This window comes from Budorcas taxicolor, chromosome 2, assembly GCF_023091745.1.
Source record: "Budorcas taxicolor isolate Tak-1 chromosome 2, Takin1.1, whole genome shotgun sequence".
Lineage (NCBI taxonomy): Eukaryota > Metazoa > Chordata > Mammalia > Artiodactyla > Bovidae > Budorcas > Budorcas taxicolor.
In genome coordinates, this window is record NC_068911.1 from 69103761 (window position 1) to 69125678 (window position 21918).

The 21918-nt window shown below is 32.2% G+C and overlaps 1 protein-coding gene across 2 annotated transcripts in view; it reads right to left on the bottom strand.

Moving 5' to 3' along the window:
* Positions 1–21918, bottom strand: part of DYNC1I2 (dynein cytoplasmic 1 intermediate chain 2) — a 54471-nt gene that overhangs the window by 17121 nt on the left and 15432 nt on the right. For both annotated transcript variants that reach the window (XM_052636312.1, XM_052636311.1), the window contains exons 5-12: positions 14422–14537; positions 3991–4086; positions 3602–3764; positions 3397–3496; positions 2780–2905; positions 1751–1897; positions 1284–1397; positions 846–979 (exon numbers count right to left, since the gene is read on the bottom strand). In XM_052636312.1, coding sequence (XP_052492272.1) covers positions 846–979; positions 1284–1397; positions 1751–1897; positions 2780–2905; positions 3397–3496; positions 3602–3764; positions 3991–4086; positions 14422–14537 — 996 coding nt within the window. The remainder of the gene's footprint in view (positions 1–845; positions 980–1283; positions 1398–1750; positions 1898–2779; positions 2906–3396; positions 3497–3601; positions 3765–3990; positions 4087–14421; positions 14538–21918) is intronic.

Consider the following 21918-nt stretch of genomic DNA (forward strand, 5'->3'; position numbering starts at 1 on the left):
AATATATGTTATAGGTTTATCTATTATTATACTTTGACACAATTTCAACAAACTTAACTCTGTGCTCATATCACATCAAAATAATTATGTTTGAGTGTTACTCTATCCATATTTGATAACACCACTAAAGCAGTAGTAAGTACATTTTGGAACCATAATCATGATGCTATTGATGACAGAACTCAAAAGTCCAATGTCCAAGGTTCTGAGGTGGTGGAACAGAGACAAAGAGATGCTACATGTAAGAGAGAGAACCTAGGTTACTTTTAAAACAAAAGCTTTCAAGTGAAGGTGATCTGTATTTGCGATGAAATCTGAACACTCAATTTTTTTTTTTTTTACAGGAAGCAATTGATAAGGTACAGCTAGACAATTTCAAAACAGATTGAACAGCAGGAGAAATACTAGTCAATTTAAAATGTGTACGTGACATTACTGTACAATTATCAGGAGAAGTGAACTTTGAGCCAAGAAGGCTCAATGTCCAAATAAATCGAAATAGAAAAACAGTTGAAAATCTTACTTACAACTTTAAAGGCCAGTATGTGGTATATGAGTTTTTGTATTTGTAACTGCGGAATGTTACTTCCTACCACTAACTTTTGTGAGCAAGTCCACATATACGAAAATCACAACATACCACACCCCTCAAAATCTATTGCTAGAACACATTATGATCTCAAATGACCTTTTATTTTTTAAAAGTATTTAATTTTACATACCTGAACTTAAATAACTTTAAGTAGCTCTAGGAGAGATTCCTACTTGAATTAAGAGGCAAATTGTTTTAATGAGATTATTCAAGGGAGAATTTTAAATAATTGCAAATTCCAGTTTAGATTTACCTGCCATGGCGACATGCTGTGTACACAGAACCTTCCTCACTTCCAACAACGAAGTTGTTGACATCTCCAACAGGGAAGGACATAGATGTCACAGCAACTGCCTTTGACTGTTTATGAACCAATTCCATGCTATCCTACACAGAAAAAATTGACATTATTTTGTAAACTTACAATTTTTAAATTTTTAAGAACATTTTCTAATCTTAGTTTGTAAACCTTCTTTTACTATACTGCTTATATAAATTTAATTGATTAAAAGAAGCAGGTTTGAAAATGAAGTATATATATCACAGATCATATTTAATACATGCTTAGATTTATAAACTGTTACTATAATACTATTATAAAACATTTATGAAAAATATATGGGTTTATATAGACTTAAAAAAAATACCAATACTTGCCTCAAAACTTCAGAGTTTTCCTAGTTTAACCTACCTGTGGATGGGAAAGCATGTCCAGACTCCACGAACAAATTTTTCCATCAGTAGAGATACTAATCAGATTGTGAGCATTCTGTGTTCCAACAACATTTACACAATATACAGGATGCTAAAGAAAGAAATATTAAAGAAATTATTATCTGGAATTATTTTCACCAAAAAGATGAAATAATTTTTACTGTATCATCACAGATATCCTGTTTCATATCCAAACAGTCTCATATCATAAGGGCATTTTTAATGTGAAGTTTGATCCTATTCTGTGGATTAACAATAGATTATTTTAGAAGAGAGATAAGTTTCTAATAAAATAGATTTCAAAGAAAAAAAAGCCCTCATTCTTAGTTGCTAAATGATGAGGAATTCATACATCAAAGGAAACATATTTTGAGACTATTTTGACAGACACGATTAAGTATTTAATGATGAAGGAAATCTAATGGAAATAACCTCTTTACTTACTGTGTGTGCTGCAGCTGACAGTGGAGTTCTTTGCACTGGAGTTCTTTTATTGCTACGGTTATCCCACAGCACAATTTGGCCTGAATATGTACCACCCACAACCAGATTTGGATGAAATTTTGCAAACGTAGCAGACATAACGGCTGACTGCAAATAAGTAAGATTTTTATATTTAAGGGTCAAATGAAAGAAAAGTGACAAGTTATAAGAATAAATCTATAACCAAAAACATTTTCCCTTTTATTATAAGCTATCAGAGATTAAAACCACCAGTAAATACACTCAAAAATGTCATTTTGTTTAAGAACATAAAGATACAGCTCTAGAATAGTTTTGCTTAAAAGTCGAATGTAATGACTGTTTACAGAAATATTTAAGCAATTTATCCAACAGAGCAAAAACTATTTTATTACAGCATTAAATCAAAAGATAACTGGCTCTACTTTAGCCTTTGACAGAAATCTGACAACAGAGTATAATGCTAGTTTTGATTCAGTTAAGTGTTTTGCAGAATTATTATTAAAAGATTATAACTTATGCAACCAGAAAGGCTTGCAAATTCTAACCTCCCACTAAATCCACTTTAAAAATCTGCATCTGTTTCCTACTTCAAACATATGTTTCTACTTAAAACTATCTAGTTCCAACTCCTCAGGCCATGTATAAGTAATTCAGTGGGCCAACCATCTAATTGTACATTCAGCAAGTAAGTTCCTGAGAAACTCCCTGCAGAAAAGACATTTTATAAAAGATTCCTTTTATACAATCAATCACAATAACAGAAAATCACAACAGCAAAGGACTTTAGGTGTGATTAAACATAAGAGACATCAAAAAAGCTAGAAAACACAGATCATGTTGAATAGAGAAGTCTTCAGTTTTTTGTTAACATCTGTTTGCAAATATGGGGTGGTTTAGTAAATGCCAATCCAATGAAATCATTCTGTTGACAAGAAAAGAAAAAAGGCACTGTCTAAATTCATTAGTGAATTCTTAAACTGGGAGAAGACTGCTAAAAGACTATCTTACCTGGCAGTGAAACACATACTCTGGAGTCGTTTTTTTGTATTTCATATTCCATACAAGGGCCACACCATCAGGCTCATGAGGAGCATCTTCGTTGTTGTTATAGGAAGCCACCAGTAATTCTGGATACTGCTCGCAAGAATCAAGTGGGGAAAAAATGCTATACATAATAACTGTTTTACATTCCTAGTTACTCAACTGTTTTTATTAAATTATTCTGAAAATGCAAATTCCTAACACTTCATCAAGAAATACATCTCTAGAGTTATGCTCTCTGCAACATTAGTAAAACTTTGAATTAGTAAGGTTATTTTAAAGGTTTTAATGTTAAAACATTTTATTAAAATGTGTTGCAATTCTATCCAAAGGACAGAATTAAAATAGGTAAGCAATTAAAATAAGTAAAACTAAGCTGTGGCATAAATAAAACCTTGAGTTTTAAATAGTGTTCCAATCCTTTCTCCTAAGTACATAAGGCAACCATAACATTAGAGCCATCATCCATTGTTATAATATACACTGATTTAATTATACAAAGTTTCCATAATTAAAATACAACTACCTGCTTATTATAATTCAAAAATGGGTAAATATAAACCAATTCTGTTATTCTAATTTACCTGAGATGACCAATCCAAACAACTAACAACCCGATGCTTTGACCAACGTTCGTCAAAAAACTGTCGATTTAATGACAGTTTAGCACCTGCTTGAATCTCTCTACAGAAAAAAAACAAAAACCAAAAACCAACAACTGTGTTATAACTTCCCACTCTTAAAGTAATTAAACATTGCTGACACCATAATTTTAGCAACTATTCTTACCCTTCTTTGTCTTCCAAATCTCTTCCACTGTAGTCAAAGAAGATGTTAATCTGCTCTGAAAGAGCTCTTTCTACAATTCTTGTGGAATGGTCAAAGAAACTTAAAAATTCCTCAGAGTGCAAGATTTGCTGCTTTTCTTCTTCAGTCAGCTCATGAGGAGGAGCTGTAAAACAAATGTCTTTCTAAAGTCTGATATATGCCACTCAGATCATGTCACCTCACCATCACAATTTGGATCAATGAATGCGACTCATTTTTCAAGCAGATTCACCTCTTTGATTTAGAGCATTTTATTCTACTTTAGTGTATAAATAATAAAAAAACAATCTTAACAGGAATCAATAAAATTTTTTAAATTCTTTTTTTAAAAGTTAAATTCTTTAAGATACCTTTACTATCACTTTCTTCATCTTTCTTTAAAGTTTTCTCTTCCTCAGGTTCAATAGGTGGTTTAGGAGTCACCACGTCATCATCTTCTTCTTCATCTGAATAAAAACAAAACAGTAACACAAAAATTATTTTTATAAGAATAACTGAAAGCTCTTGAGGTAATTACTTCAGAAAGTATCACAACTTTTTAGGTAAAAGCACAAGTGAACCACTCATAAGATAGAATGAGTAGAAATAATGTAAATTTTATCAATACGATTTTTAAAAAAGAATTAAGTGGAACTTCTTTATACATACCTAACATGGTAAGTCAGCAACAGCCATATCAAATTCTGTAGCTACATAAACTGAAATAAGATATATAAGCAACTAGGATGAGTTCCTCATGTAAATCTCTAAAAGCTTGCAAGCATTTATCATTCCAGACAGAACATGCAACTCCTACATAGTTTTATGTAGCATGCTGACACATTAATGCTGTAAAATGAAGAAAATCAAATGTCTAAAACAGCCTACAGAGTTGGCTGCTTACTTGTGATCTGAAACCATCAGTGTCTAATGGATCTTCATATGGCATAAAGACGGCTTACATTAACTCTCAGGTTGCTATTTGAGAGGCAGATTTTAAAGATAATAGCTACGAGACCACATTTTCTATTCTGTCATTTTAAATGCAAGTCTCATTATCTACTGTTATATGATGTGGCAATAAGCACTTAAAATAGTGTTTTCTTAACTTGAATAAAAATACACATTGAGACAACAGACAATGTTTATAAGACTTTTAAAAATGACTAACTCTCCTCTTATACAATCAAACCAGGAAATAACTTTAAATTACTTATTTTAAAACGTTATAGAACATACAACTCTGCATACCTTCTCTTTCACTACATACAGAGATGGATTTTTATGAAGAAAATGCTTATTTTTATTGCCTAAACAGATGCATCATTTATCTATGAGGGAATGGCAGCAAGCATCTGTGGCAGAGTCCATCTCAAGTAATGAGAGCCTATTCAATAAGGGGACTTTACTTGTTATAGTCATTTCCCCGACCCATGTTCAAAATTATCTAAAACACACTAACATACGACATACACAAAAGAATGGTAGTATGGGAACCAGCTGCCAAGTCATGGTCCCAGCAGCCAGGCCAGCTGACTAGATAGCAATAACCAGATGGCACTGCTGGGATTGTGTCTTTCTGCTACAAGGTGGCAATGGGATGGCATAACATTCTTCCGCTTGACTGCTTCCAATCCTGTCTCTCCCCAATGGCGAGCCTGTGCAATTACCCACACTCCAGGAGGCCTCCAGATAAGCCTTTACCCTGCAAACAAAATGCGGCTTGTAGGCCACACCAGCTGCCAAACCACACACATAGTGTTAGGTTTGGAAAGCTATGAAAATCTTTCTAACTCTATAGTATAAGCAATAAAAATATAACTGTACCTTCAGGAAAGAAAGCTTTAAATGACACTGTATAATGCACACAATGATACAACCTCCAACTTAATCAAAATGATAATGACGTATGCCAATCCTACATTACTTGAAATTGAGCGATTTTTACGTTCTGACAAGTTTACAGAACTAGGATAAATGGCACGAATGATTTCAATATATGCTCATACTTTTGAACCAAATGGTGAAGGTTAAAATTTTTCCTTTCAAGGGCCTCAATCAGCCACAAAGGAAAACAGTAATCACTGTCTTTTCAGCCAGCCCAACCGCATTTGTCAGCCCTTTCTCCGTCAATGCAGCCAGAGCAATCAACCTGCCAAACATTCAGAATGGAAAAACAATCTGAAAATACAGGGTATAATGCACCTGCCAGTGAAAATGGCCATTTCAAGAAAAGCTAGTGATCTCAGTGACCCCGCTGAGGAGGCGGTGGTGCAAAGGGGAAAGAACACGCAAAAGAATTCTTAGTGATCGCCACTCTCTTGCACATTGACACTTCCTTACAAAGCATGCCAATTACAGCTTTTGTGCTACTTAAAAAAATGAAAGCTTTTTTGGGGGCAAAATAATCACACAGAGAAACAGAAAGACAGTACTCCCTTTTAGATGAATTCTCATATACAATGGATTATTAATCTGAGAACAGTGTATCTGGTAACAATTCTATACTGCACTGCGCAAACATGATGAAATTCTACCATCAAGTCACCTACCAGTATAATGTAATGAAAATAATTTAATTACACTTAAGCTGACTTTTAGAATAACAAGATATTTACTTCAATTAAAAATTAAGTCTGAAAATATGTATTTTTCCATTTTCTTCTAATACCATCAGTTATCAATTTTGTTGACTAGCAAGTTCACTGTATGTAAATCCTAAAATCAAAGACAGGGAATCTGAGTCACCCTGGACAGGTCATCCTGAAGCATTGTGAATTATAAATTACAGCCTCCTATCCACATCATATCTTCCTCCCTCAACTTTGTTGCATTATACGGCTTCTAAGTACCATTTCCAATGACAGGTGTCAAATTCCTGTCATAATGCATATGGTCAGTACTTTAGTGCTAAGTGACCTCATAATCTACACATTTAACAGAAAAGATCATGCTTACAGACACTCTTTTCCTTTTAAAATTTAAAATGTAGATGAAGTATGGCAGACAGGGATCTAACTCTACCTTCTTCATGGCATTTGTCATGCTTATTTGCCCATATAGTTTAGTTGCAGCTGAATGATGACTATTTAATGCTTGTTTTCAGGATTTTATTTTAGAATGAAGGCACTAACTCTTTCTATTAAAAACTGACTCAAATTAAAATTAAAAACTGATTCAAAAACTCAGATACTTAAGAATCAAGCTTCATTAAATGGCTAACACTAAGAAAAATTCCGAGAACATTACAAAAATGATCTGCTTTAAAAATATTTTTATTATTAAGCTGATTATCTACACATACCAAATATTTGGCAAAACAATGCCAAACATCAGTATTATTAGACTGTTCTCTGAAACAAATACTCTTATTAAAAATGAATACAACTAGCTACTAAAAAAGTATTAACATGACCAAAAATATAATATTACAATTCTAAAGATTCTCTAAGCTAGTCCCTATTATATGATAAACCGTAATATATTTAAAACTGAAAAACGCTACAACAGAGCAGGAAGACTGAAAACTGTGACTGCCATGTCACATCAATTTATTGATGAATATTCATTGCAATATGCTAAGCAGTTAACTCCATGCTTTCTCTGACAGGGAATCTAAGATTATAAACTGAGCAATAAAGAATGCATAAAAGTAGCAGTTACTTTTAAAATGACAAACCTCTTGTCAATGAATACTAAGATTAGGTTTAATGAACCACTGAATTTTTACTGAGTTAACATCAAAATTGTGATGTATTTTGGTGAGATGGAAAGAAAAGCAGTCTATAAATTAAGCTGCACCTAGAAATAACATGAAAGAATGAAATTCCAGTTGTTGGAATAATCTGTTACAATGGAGTAGGTTAATCAAAGTTAAATCATCTGTGAAATGGGTGGCTTTTGTTAAGCTGAAGGAAGGACTCTTCAGAACAAGTTTTCTCATCTGTATGTCACACTGCGTTAAAGAGACATCTACAAATAAGCCACAAAGCACACTGAATTATTTAAAAATATTGTAACACATAACAAGGAATATGCAAGATCCTAGAAAATACTCACTAAAAACTGATACTCTTTAATCTATCACTTATCACAATTAATTCTTAGCATGAGGTCAAAATCTGTATCATTTGTGCCTTAATGCTATTTAGGAAACAGTTGTCTATAAATTTATTAACTAGTTTCATCATACTGATGTACTCTATTTCAAAATAGTTTAATATCTAATGAAGAATTCCTAATTTACAAAGTAGCATAATTACTCACTACAAAGGAAATTGCCAATGAATTCCAAAAGTCAGGAAAAATGTGTTGCACATAAAGACATCATTTAATTTAAAAAATTCTACTTATAAGTAACTTCAAAATGAGACTATTAGAGGGAAATATTTCAATCATAAGTTTAAAATTACATGTTAGACATGAATGATTTTCCTTTAATATTTTCAAAATAATCCTTTCTTTTCTGGTTCAATATCCTTTTGAATCACTTCATTTTGATCCATTTGTCCATAATTTCATATTCTTTACTCTTTGAAAATCAATATTAAGAAAATATTAGGACAAAACTTTAGGAATGTATCAATGGAATTCATTCCTTTTATTTTTTTAAACATCTAGAATCAAATGCAAGGTCATTTGTTTCTTAACAATTTAGATATTTAACAAGGGAAAATTTTAATCAGGAAATATTTTGAATACAGATCTAATGCTAATTTGCAAGATAAATAAAAAGAGTAATACTTTAATTATACCATTTATTTTAACACAGAATTTGTCTCTCTACATTGTCTCATTTTATGTAAAATTCAAATTTTTATTTAGGCAGTATTGGCATCATTAATACAGATCCTGTTATCTGTGATCTCATAAATATTACATTTTTCTGAGGCCACAATTTTAAATATGCTGATTAAAGTCTTTCAATCATGGTTAAGAACAAATGCTTCAATTTTCAATTATTTTTATATTCTCACAGATTCTTTGAGGGTTAAAACTAACTTATTACATATGTTATTTATTCCAAAAATTTTTTTTAATCCATTTTAGACAAGAATAATATTAACCAGAAGGCCTAACAATTTAGTCTACTTGGGAAGCGTGGATTCCAGATGTTAAGATCATGTAATAAAAAATTAAGAGCTATTTACATATAACATTTTTCTATACATTATATATTCTAATCAACATGTACTTGAGGAAAAATATGATTACTAAGTCAATACCAAAAACCATTATGAAACTCCACACAGATAAGAAAGTAGAATGATATGAGAAACATAGCACTCCAATGGAAATCAAGAACCAGGTTCTGACTGTAGCCTGATATTCTTTTATATTGTGACCATAGGGTCATCAATGAACATTCTTGGGTCTCAGTTTCCTCAGGTGTAAACAAGCTGATTAAACTCTGGAATTCCCTCTTTAAAAATCTGTGTCTAAAAATTGCAACAATAACAAAAAATCCATGCTGATGATTTTTGGTGAATAAGAAAAGACAATGCCATTTTCAAGAGAGTTAAAAACTTCTAAAAGATAAGGGAAGAAAGTAACTTTTCCAGGCGTGTATCTATGGGTATTACACTCCTGCCATGAGAAGTTTTTTTTACCTGCCGGGAGTGAAATTGACTAAGGTCACATGTTCCTAGTCAATTTCATTCACAGTAGGTGCTTTAAGACAGCAAAGCAGCTCAGTTCACAAATGGTACTATCAACTTACAGAGTAAACTTAAAAGCAAAAACATGTGCTTTTCAAAAGAATAAATTCAGCCATTTTTTAAAAAATGAAAGAGAGAGGTAAGTCTAAGACCAATTTTTATCTTCAATTTGATAACTAACATTACTTCTGTACTAATTACACTGCCTACCCAAGTTCAATTTACTGTCTTTTACACTCAAACTGTGAATTTCACAATTTTGTCTCATAGTGAGTTTGGGAATTTATTACATATTCTTAAATGAGAGCCAAGGAGGCTAAGTTTGAGAAGTTCTGTATTAAACCAGTGGAAAAGCAAGAGGTAGAGTTAAGCACAAAGTGTTCTCATTATAAAACTTTTAAGTGTAGGGGTTTTTTACCCCTCTTTCTGTAACTTTCAAAAATTGGGAAATGAAACAATGTAAGAGCCCTGGACATGAAAATAATTGTAATGATACAGACAGGAAATCTCATTTTTATAAATAGTTCTAAAGGCTAAGGACAGCCCCATGGTATTACAGTATGTTTCTCATTCTCCTTCACTTATATACCTCAGTAGTAGTGTAGTGTTAGTCGCTTAATGACGTCTGACCCTTTGCGGCCCCACCGACAGTAGCCTGCCTGGCTCTTCTGTCCATGGGATTCTCCAGGCAAGAATACCAGAGTGGGTTGCCATTTTCTTTTCCAGAGAATCTTCCCAACTCAGGGATCAAACCTGGGTCTCCTGCTTGGCAGGCAGATTCTTTTTCATCTGAGCTACAGGAGGTCTATATACCTCAACCTTAAACTAAAAAAAAATAATCAAGTAGATAGCATACACTCAATACACTAATAGAATCACTGAATTCTTGTTAGGTTGCAAATGAATAAACATGGATCTTTATAAAATGAATATCTAAGTCTAGTCCACAGAGGAAAATTTTAAATAGAGTGGTACATAGGTGTACCCATTAGAAACTGGGCTCAGTTTATGTATCTTGCCACTTTTACCCTCTATTAGTGAAGACAAGAAAAATTCTATTTAACAACATGAAAGATTAAAGCTGTTTATTCATTACTCTGAGCTAATCACTATAAAATATTATCTGATGCAAATTTACCAATAAATAAGTAAGCCATGCTATCTTTTTAATGAAATGGTCTTCAAACTACAGGTCAAAGCCAACAATTTAGTTATGGCCAACAATGAAAAAAATGAAATACAGTAACAGCAGAGAAGGTATTATTTCAAAAAACTTTTGTATCAGTTACAAGACTCCCCTCCCGCTATCCAAAAGTAGAGCAGTCCTTGAAAACTGTCTTAAGCTGAAATGGTGTAAACTGAAGAAGCGATTACTTTAGGACACAGCTTGTTAACATGTGCACAGACTAAATACTGCAGATGCTCAGAGACAGTTTAAAGCTATGGCAGCTTTCTGCTGAGATGCTGAGTGTAGTTTCCAGGGAAGGAGCTTGGGTTTGTCATACTCCCCAAGTGGCATAAGTGAACTTTTGAAATTCGAAGGATGTCTGTACACATCTGTATCTACATTTGTACTAGACTGTAATTAATATAAATTGAATTTCTTACCACAGGTAACTATCATAAAAGAATGAAAGTGCTGCTTCAGTGACTGAGTAAGAGAGAAAGGATATGTTGGAATCAGCCAAACTTGATTTAGAATCTTACCCTTAATAAGCTCTCTTTCAGTTTCAGCTTCTTCATATGTAAACAGAATTGGTATTTAACTCTCAAGGTTTTGGTAAGAGGATTAGAAAAGTGTCTTACACGATACCTGATATGTAGTAAGCACTCTGCTGTTACAATTTTCAGTCACCAATTTAAACATGAGGTTTGAAGAACTGTAACAAACAAGTAGCTAAGATAAAATATTTGAGAGATGCTAACAGGTCTAATTTGCTCACAGCATTCACAGGGATACACAGAACACAGAGTAACAGCATATGTCTGTATCTAGGTCATCATGGAATCAGAAAAGGCTATAAGGGAGGATGTATGTTTCATTTATGGATCTAAGAGCAAATAATGATTACAACATGATATAGTCATATTAAAATCAAGAACCGAGACTATACTTTCTCACCCAATTTCATCAATATTGTTACTGTAGTATTAACACTGGAAAATAATATTTTCCCAGCAGTTTCCCAAGAAAAGGCATGGGAAAAAAAAAATCTCAAGTAAGTAAATCATTCTCCTAAGTAGGCAAAAGCAATTAATTCCTTCACCAAATATTTACTGAGTTTGTACTCACTACACATCATGCACTCTCCAAAGCAGGCATTATAGCAATGAAGAAGAAATCAGTCTCTATTGTGTTCTGGAAAATTTGGCAAAAAAGCTGAAGTACGATGGTTGCTAAAAGCCTTGCCCTAAATAGAAGAACCTGTCTGCAATGCAGGAGGCATAAGAAACACAGGTTCAATCCCTGGGTCAGGAAGATCCCCTGGAGGAAGGCATGGCAACCCACTCCAGTATGCTTGCCTGGAGAATTCCATGGACAGAAGAGCCTGGCGGGCTACAGTCCATGGAGTTGCAAAGAGTTGGACACGACCAAAGTGACTTAGCACTCATGCAACTAATTTTCAAGTGAAAAAATACAGTTTATCTTGACCTTCTGGGTAATTAGCCTACTTTACAAATCACAATCTTTAAAATTTTCCCATTAATTTCAAAATAAAAATGGAAAAAAAGCGTTTTTTACAAAACTGCCAGTCATATACTGTGTAGCTATACATTCAAATTAGCTCAAAGACATTATTACATGTTCACTTTAAAATTTATATGCATGTCAAGAATAAGCAACTAAAAATGAAAATTTCAGGTAGAATATAAAACCATATGTGTGCTTGTATATGTATACATATATAATTTTTGAAAAAAATGTATCATAGAAAACAGACTGGAAACAAAATATTAACAATGGGTATTACACAGTGGTATCACAGGCATATTTCCTATTCTTTCTGTCTTCTCTAAATTCTCTATGATATACTAAACTAATTAGAAAAATTAGAAAATTTTTTTTTAAAAATGGAATTTTTCATTTAAACGATATATATAATTATAGGTGTGTTACAACAGGCATTACCTAAAATTGCTTCAGAATTGCTTTATATTCTAAAACAATCTAAAATGCATTTCATAAATAAAAGTAAATCTTCATATTATTATAAAATTTATTTTTTAAATGAGATACTGTACCCTCATTTTGGCTATTTTACTTTCTATTTAACATATCTAGCTTTTCTCATTTAACATATCTAATAATATAGCTCCCAAAAGACAGACATTTCAGTACTTTGAACATATTAGTTAGTAAAATAATATTTTCTGGAAATTATAGAATCCTACAGTATCAGTTTTCTCCATACTGGTAGTTCAGCACTATCTTTCCTCTTTTTTTAAAATGGCTTATGCCTCAAACAAATCTATCATCAAGGAGTTTTTTTCTGGTAAGATGAGGGATTTTGCACATATGAAAGCTATTTTACCAATTGATGGAGCAGCAGGAATGAAAAACATGTATCCATAGAAATGAATATTCACATGGTCAAGTTATAAAAAAAACTATTGGACAAAAACTTACTCCAATTTCCTCAAAATTTTTGAGTTTAATTGTACACACGATAATGTCAAGTCCTTTTGGGAATAAGAAGAAAATCAAAGGAAAAGTTTATGATATTTATTTCATGTCCATCCTTAGGGGGCAAGGAAAGGAGAGTTGTTAAAAGTACATGTGATGATCTACTATTAAGTTTAAAAAGTCTACAAAGAGTTATAATGGCTCATTTTCTTTTGAAATATATATAAGTATGAAAATTTAAAGATTTTCATTGGTAATAAGCTAGGAATTTCAAGGATTCCCTCCACTCCCACTCTTGCTTGCTTGTATCTCGGGGTTTTCTGCAATGAATATTAATTTACTTCTCCTTAATGGAGAAATGTGGAAATTTAATTGAAATTTTAGAGATAAATTAACTTAAACATTTGATAAAGTGCTTATGGTTGATATTCTATAATTAAACAATAATAAATTTTTCTGCCTGAGGAGAAAAAAAATGTTCTTTATGTACAGACTGCTAAAAGGATTACAATAGGCCCACAATTCCAAAATATCATCAACTCTAAAATCCATAATTCTTTTGGTGGTAAACCCTAACATGACCAAAAGTAAAGGTATCTATAATCATTATTTATCTCACTCAGTTTGAATATTCATATCTTTTGTTGTTGAATATTTATGCCCAAGATGCTGCTGGAGTGTTTACATATGGTACATATAGTACTTAACTACTTCTTTGAAATGTAAAAAATTCTGAATCCCTATATATATATATACAACTCCATAGGTTTCAGATAAGAAATTGTGAAACTGTATTAGGGATCTTAAGTAAACTTCTTTTATATCAAACATAAATTTATTCGCTTCCCCTGGAAAAACAAGAACTATCATATTAAGTTTATGCTTAAATCATTAGCTATTCAATGAGATTTTTAAAATTAGTCCCCACTGTAAAAATGGTCAGCTCCTTTTGATTTAAGACACAAAAGACTCCACATTCAATATAATGTCTATGTATATTCCTTCTGTTTCACAGAGATTACAGGCTGCTATATAATCAACATAGTAGACCCCTTAGATCATAAAATAGGAAGTTTATGAATTAGGTCTAGATTTGTTCATTAATACAGATAACTGGCAGTATATAGGAATATAGTATGCACCAAAGAAAATAATTTACATTATTTCATTTACTATTGGATATACTCTCATTTGGGGAAGAATTACGTTCATGACACAGAAACAGAACATTCTTATTTTTTGCTTCTAAAGCAGCACATAGCAACAACAAAATGAGAATGGAAATATTTGTATTTATGCCAACATAATTAAAAACATACATATAGCTTATACTTCTATTAAATTCTACAAGAAACAGTTTTCAAACTCTAAAGAGCAAATACATAAATATCGAAACCCAAAGCATTATTTTTATAATGTTCCTCTAAGAAAATATGCCAAACAACAAAGGAAAAAAAAGAATAATTCCCCTTATTTAACATGGGGATTAATGACAATCATATTTAAGGACAGATACTCACCTTCTTTGGGTTGAGCCATTACTGGAGTCTGAGTTTCCTTTGTGTATGTGACAATTTCACGAGGAGGAAAGTCAACTTGTGTAATTTTAGCCATTCCAAGTTTAATAGGTCCTCGTCTGAATAAAGTGAACACAAATACTTTCAAACACTACAAATGATACACTTTAACTACATCAAACCATGTTTTTTGGGAAAAGTAAGAATTAAATATCGTATATCCAACAGTGTAATTTAAACCCCTGTTTTATTCAAGAATATTTAAATAAACAATTAATTGGCTTTATTTTAACAAAAGAATTAGAAGGTAGCAAGAACAAAAGAAATTTCTGAATCATTCAAGGTGTTTATTTTTCACTTTAAAAAGGCAAATAATTTAGTTTCTTAGAACAAATGTGTGGGTAATAACAGAGGAAGAGGATGGGAATTTCAAAGTAGACTGCTGAATATGGTTGGTTATGAGGAATGTTTTTAGCAGGGATATGATTCTGGAATTGTTAAGAGTTAAATATATGGATCTCACTCATAGCACATTTAGTCTCCCTTCACCATTAGAAGACATCAGCTTTAAGAGTGAGAAATAACTTTCTGCTGAAAACAACTTTTTCTACTTGTATTTTGCAGAAATTGAGAAGCATACAGTCAATCTAGATTATAAAATAAAATATTTAAACTTTAAGTCTCTAATCTCTGTGTGATCAATATTGTCCTTGATTCACACATGGACAAACTATTGTGTAGATTATTTTAGATTTAAACTAAAGCTACATATCTTCTGAATATCATGAAATTACTCAAGTCACTCCTATCTTAAATAAGTGAAATACATTATTTTTTGACAAACAGAAGAAGAAAGTTGTGGATAATGAAAATGTACCAAAAGAAAAATTTATTTTATTCTATATCTGGGGGAATTTTTTACTATAGTAGATGTCTAAATTCTAAACCAAATATAGCACGCTTCCAAACTCCCAAAATTCTCAATAATGAATCTGTCTTACAAGAATATAAAGCTGGACATTTGAAATATATATATATATATATATATATATATATATATATATTTGGTAATATAACTTTGTTCTTATATAAACATCCTTTTCAAAATCCTGTACAAAAAAGTTTAATAAAATTACTACATTTAAAGAATTAATTTTCTCTAAGGTCCCAAATGTGGGCCACAAGAGATTTTTCATGTGTTTTCTACCTTGGAAATAGCTTAGAGAAAAAAAAGCATAATCAAAGAATTAAATGGAAAAATTTAGTAAGATCTGAAGTAACTTAGCAATCTAAGAACAAAATCTGAAATAAATTTTATATTCTAATTTTCAAGATGTAAACCATATGAAAAATAAATTACTCGTATCTGAAATATAATTTGTTATTTTTCTTTTCTTTTATTTTTTTTTCAGTTATTTTTCATATCTGAAAAAAGTGCTTGAGTCAACAACATTAAGAACAAGTTATTAACCTAAGTACATATAGGGTTTAATAGATAAAAATCACAATACTACAACAAACAAAATAAGATTTAGGGATAGATTTGGGGAGATAATACCTTACTTATCCAAAGCCACTTTTACTGAGAACAAGCAAGCAGTTGAGGGTGGAGGAGCCTCAGGGACAGCCAACACACAGAGGACTTCCAGCTAACATACAAGAAGCCCATATACTTTTCTTACATGGCCTAATTCAAGGTTTATTTAAGGGCTTCCCAGGTAGCACTAGTGGTAAAGAATCCACTGCCAATGCAAGATACATAAGAGATGTGAGTTTGAGCCCTGAGACATAAGAGATATGGGTTCAATCCCTGGGGTCGGGAAGATCCCCTTGGAGGAGGGCATGGCAAACCATTCCAGTACTGCCTAGAGAATCCCATAGATAGGGGATCCTTGCAGGCTACAGTACAGAGTCGCAAAGAATTGGACACAACTGAAGCAATTTAGCATGCACGTAAGGCTTATTTACTCTTAGACATAATTTCTAAAGGTATAGGGACATATGTTTTAGAAGCTTCAAACTATCAAGGGAAAAGAGCTATCTGAGTCAGGCACAGTGGCAGAAGTAAACATTTATAGTTTGCACTGGAGACTAGAATAAATAAGTAAATGAATAAATGAATAAATCAACAGCAATCTGGAGCCACAGTGTAGAAACCGACAGCTCTGTTCCTCTCAAAACCTTAAATATCATCAGGACATTTTAATATAGGAAAATAAATTTTCATGTTGAGTAACCTAGAAAAGATTGCATGTAGAGTATGTGTTTTTAAAAGTTTAGGAAGTTTGTAATATGCTGCAGAAAAACTTACAAAAAAAATAGCAATAATAAAAGTAATTTAGACATTTAAAAGTAATTTAGACTTAGGGTACCTATAAAATCAGATACATATTTCTTTCACTAATGACAGAGGATAAATGAGGTGTCACAGTGAAATATCACTCTTCGTATTATCTGCATGTTAGAAATTTAAGAAAAATAAAATTAGGACAATTTCACAAAGAATCAAATTAACTATAAAAGAGGGAAGGTAATAAATCTATTCAATACCCCAAATCGGAATCTGAGTGAAGCTGAAGAACTGATGGATCTGTATCCCAATGCAGCGTCCTAAATGGTTGTAGGACAACCATGAAGCATTAGCAAAAAAGGCCATAAGTTAGTCAAGCAAATACATTCTATGAATAGCTAAAGTACTGTTCACAATTAAAAACCACATGTTCCGGTTAGTACAAAAAAAACATGAGATATCACTCAAACGCTTTAGTTCATGCAATGCAAACATACAACCTAGAATAGTTAAAAAAAGACAGTATTTTCAGATTATAAGAAACTAATCTTGCAAAATAAGGAGTAAGAACAGACAAAACATCCAACATCCCAAATACATTATTTTTGGATGATAACAAGCTAGGCTATACATATAGTTGAAATTTGAAGTTTCCTAATGAAAAAAGCTTTAGTAAAAACATCTTAGTTAACATATCATAATCTTGCCCAAAGCATTAAATGTGTGCAGGAAATTGTCATATTGGTAAAGGAAATGAGTCAACACATAAGCCTTTTGGTAAGAAAACCAAAGACTATTCCACTGGGATACAAAATAGCTTAAGTTTCCAAAATGTGACCCTTATGTAATTTATGGGTTAAGCACTGCCTTGGGCTTACATGTCATCTGCTTTAGAAAGCAACTAAAGATTTCTGTCTCTAGGAAAAAGCAGACTTTTTTTTTTGCCAGGAAAAATATTTGATGTTCCAAGAATTTATCTAAACTAACTAAGCTTTTGGAGAATATCAATCCTAAATAAATATTTGGTTGTGTTTAGCCTTGCCTATTGGGTAAACAACTTCCACGGGATCTTTTCCAAAAGATATAAGGAAAATTTGGTCATTACTAGAATAAAAGGTCCTTCCTACACTGGTACTCCTGTAGATTAGCAATATGTAGGATAATTATGTATAGTACCATATGATGCTAGAATCCCTATTAAAAAGTTCAGCACAATACATTCAGCGCTACCATCTTTGTCAAATATATTTGTTTCTCATTTATGCAACAAATATTAACGTACAACTAAAACTACTATAATATTTAAAAAAAAGAAACGAAATCTTTACTTGCCTATAAACTTAACAGTAAAAGCAATCAAATGAACTAGAGAAATGCTTCATTTTAAAAATATAAAGAAAGATTTTGGGATTTAAATGGTAATGTGTGTATACAAAGAAAGAAGAGGCCACAGTGAAGATTTACTTTATACTAAGCAATGAATAGCAACAAACTCAGGCTTTGTTAAACCAGAAGAGGTTCTATGAGATGCTCTCCAAGGAATGTTCTGTACATACCCTTTACATTCTCTAAGGGTTCGAGCTGTTACCAATGACATAGAGCTCCTTGTTAAGGATGTCATTTTGGTCTAAAATAGAGTAAAACTCTACCTCAGAACAGAGCCAGTACTGAAAACATATCGCACAAAGTACGGGATTATATTACAGGCATCTCCAGACATATAAATTAAAATTTTAATATAATCCTGACACATATAATCAAAAGCCCAAGAGATAAACTGATCAAGAATGTAAAAAAGGAATAAGGAGCATGGATTATTCATTGAATAACTGTTTTCTAAATCTCAGAGTTAACAGAAGTGACAGAGAAAGTAAACTGGAATCTTAATGATATGCAACTTGCCAATCAGCAAAGTTACAGAAATATCATTTTTCATGGCCTCCTACGTACTTATTCATAAATTACCACCAGGCCGAATAGAAACTTTTGGCATTGAGAAACTGTGATTCAGATGTTTTGATATCATACTTGGTAACGTCTAATATGTTTTTTTCCTACTCTCCAAGTGCAGAAATCGTCAACTGTCTTAGCCAGCTAAAGGAGTTGAGTGTATAAGTTTATACATCTCACACATCTTCATGCATTTTGCTGTTTATTTTTTATCATCATGCCAGCTCAATTTATATCCATTCTTTTTCTTTCTCAGACTCTAGCATTCTTTTAAAAAGTCACATATTTTAAAATGGGATTACTTCACTGCCAATATCATCAATTAATCAACAATATTAATTATTTCTCTATTATGGAATCTGGAGATGATTTAAAGGAATTCATAGTTTTCTCGCTGTGTGTACATATATATTAAAAAGTGAAATATTTAGTCCTCTTGAAAATGAACAATTAAAAATTAGTTTGGGTTTTCAAAGGAGATGACATATATATTAAGACTAAAAAGATATCGTCATCTCATTAAAAAAGAATTCATTTTTCTCTCCCATTAATCTTATACTCATTCTCTAATAAAAAAACAAATATCCTTTTAACAAAGTATCTTTGATATTAATTTCTCATTTTGAATTAATTTCTCAAATGCTTTTTTCTCTGCAACCACGCTGTGTGATCTTTCCAGTCTTTTAACTTTACTGAGGCTTTCAATAGCTAAGTCAAAGATCTCTCTTGGTAACTGTCACATTGCATTTGAAAATATGTGGATTGTTATATCTTTTGATCATGATTTCTAACATAATTTCACAGTGATAACAGACTTGAGAGCACAGGTATGATTCCAATACCTTTAGACCATGAAATTTTTGCATCTTGTTTTATGTCCCTGGATATGTTCCAGTGTCTCCAGGTCTATAGTCTATAGGAACTTGAATAGAATTTGTATCCTGCTGTTGTGTGAAAATTATATAAATTTTAATTATGTTGAATTGGTTCATAGTGCTTTTCAGGTCTAGTATATCCTTCTACTTTCTGTCTGTTCATTCTACTAATTTTTGAGAGTTTGACATTGCAACTCCAACTAACAATACGTATTTTTAAAAATTGCAATATAGTGGAACTATATGTAACTTTGTTCTGTATTTTCCAAGTCTCCTGTAAATGTTATCATATTTTCATAATTTAAAAAATAAAAATAAAAACACGTATCCCTAAAGATACTCAAATACTCGTTTTCTTGTTTTACATCTAGAAATCTACACTTTAAACACAATTTAGCACATTATTCTTAGGATTTTTCAATACTGCTGCTGCTGCTGCTGCTGCTTAGTCGCTTCAGTCGTGTCCGACTCTGTGCGACCCCATAGACGGCAGCCCACCAGGCTCCGCTGTCCCTGGGATTCTCCAGGCAAGAACACTGGAGTGGGTTGCCACTGCCTTCTCCAATGCATGAAAGTGAAAAGTGAAAGTGAAGTTGCTCAGTCGTGTCCGACTCTTCGCGACCCCATGGACTGCAGCCTACCAGGCTCCTCCGTCCATGGGATTTTCCAGGCAAGAGTACTGGAGTGGGGTGCCACGGCCTTCTCCATTTTTCAATACAGTGAATACTATATTTAAGTTATATAAATTAATGAGCATTAAAATCCAAGTTCCATGAAGGCAAGGACCAGGAACATTATTTTCTTTGACAGCCTATAGCACTTAACATTAAATTGGCAATTCAATTAATATGCATTCTAACAAAATAAACATATTTCTTAACAGTTATTTACTTCCTATACCAATTTACAATATTCCAATTGGGTCTAATAGTCTTTAGGTTTTCCAATGAAACTCAGGTGGTCATATTTTAATTTGCATACATGCTACATAGTATTTTTGAAAGCAAACTAGCTGATGCTGGATTAGAGTAACCTTTCTATTCCTGTTCAAAATCAAGAACAATGAATTAACACAATACAGTATAGGCATTAAAATAATATATAATATCAAGTAAGGAAATTTAATAAAATTTTTTGTGTTTTTTACCTTGGGAAATACTTTTACCTTGGTAATGTATTATAAGGGGAAAATAAAACCCTTCTGAAAATGCCCTTTGTTTTACTAGGAAAGGAATACTAACATATTTGTATAAAAATACAGAAGTACAAAAGCATGAAACAAATTTAGCCTTTAAAAATGAATTTAGACTAAATAAATTCAGCCTTTAATCTATAATATATTCTTTTATCATGTCACTTAACGTCCAAAAAGTGTATTGTTTAAATCTGCAGTTTCAGTTCTATAAACAGAACAGGTTTGGAAAGCACATCTCAAATTCAGACTGGTGAGCCTTTTGTGTCTTCTAATTGTTAATGACAACTTGATTATTCAGAAACTGATTAAAGGACTGAGTTTATGGATTAGTTAGCCCCTTTTCTTCTTTTTTTGTCTTGTCTTTCAGATACTCATTACTTGTTTGCAACTTCAATCGAGGTGCCTGGGCACAAAGAAGATAAAACTTCTTAGCTTACTTCTCATTAAAAGGTGTGTTTAGGTTTTCCTGAGGTAGACATTTAACTTCCTAGCCCAAAATAAGGATTCTGAATAAAGATTTTTAACTGGCTATGTTTAGTCTCATTTCAGTTGCCATAAGAAATAAAAATGTAAGATGTTGTTAAATAAAGATTCGGTATTATTGGGAGTGTGACAAAGAGAAATACTTTTCTCAGTATGGTATTTGCAAAGAAGTTGAAATCTTACTGAATGTTTGAACATCAAGTCCCAACATGTATGCAGGATGATAAAACAAATATGAGATACTGTTTTACAACGAAGATGCAAGTTCAGGAAAACTTGGCAGTGACTTTTTTAAATTGAGGTATACCTGGCATATAATATCAGTTTCAAGTATATAACATAATGATTTAATATTTGTATATATGGTGAAATGATCACAATAAGTCTAGTTAACATCCATTTTACATAGTTACAAAGTTTTTTCTTATGATTTTCTCTTTCTCTTTAAGACCCAATCTCTCAGCAACTTTCAAATATACAACATATTATTGTTAACTACTGGAGAAGGAAATGGCTACCCACTCCAGTATTCTTGCCTGGAAAATCCTATAGACAGAGGAGCCTGGCAGCCTACAGCCCATGGGGTCACAAGAGTCAGACATCATTTAGCAACTAAACCACCATAAGGTGTTTTTTAATATATATATATGAACTGTTAACTACAGTCTCCATGCTGTACATTTATACCTCCAAGACTTATTTTATAA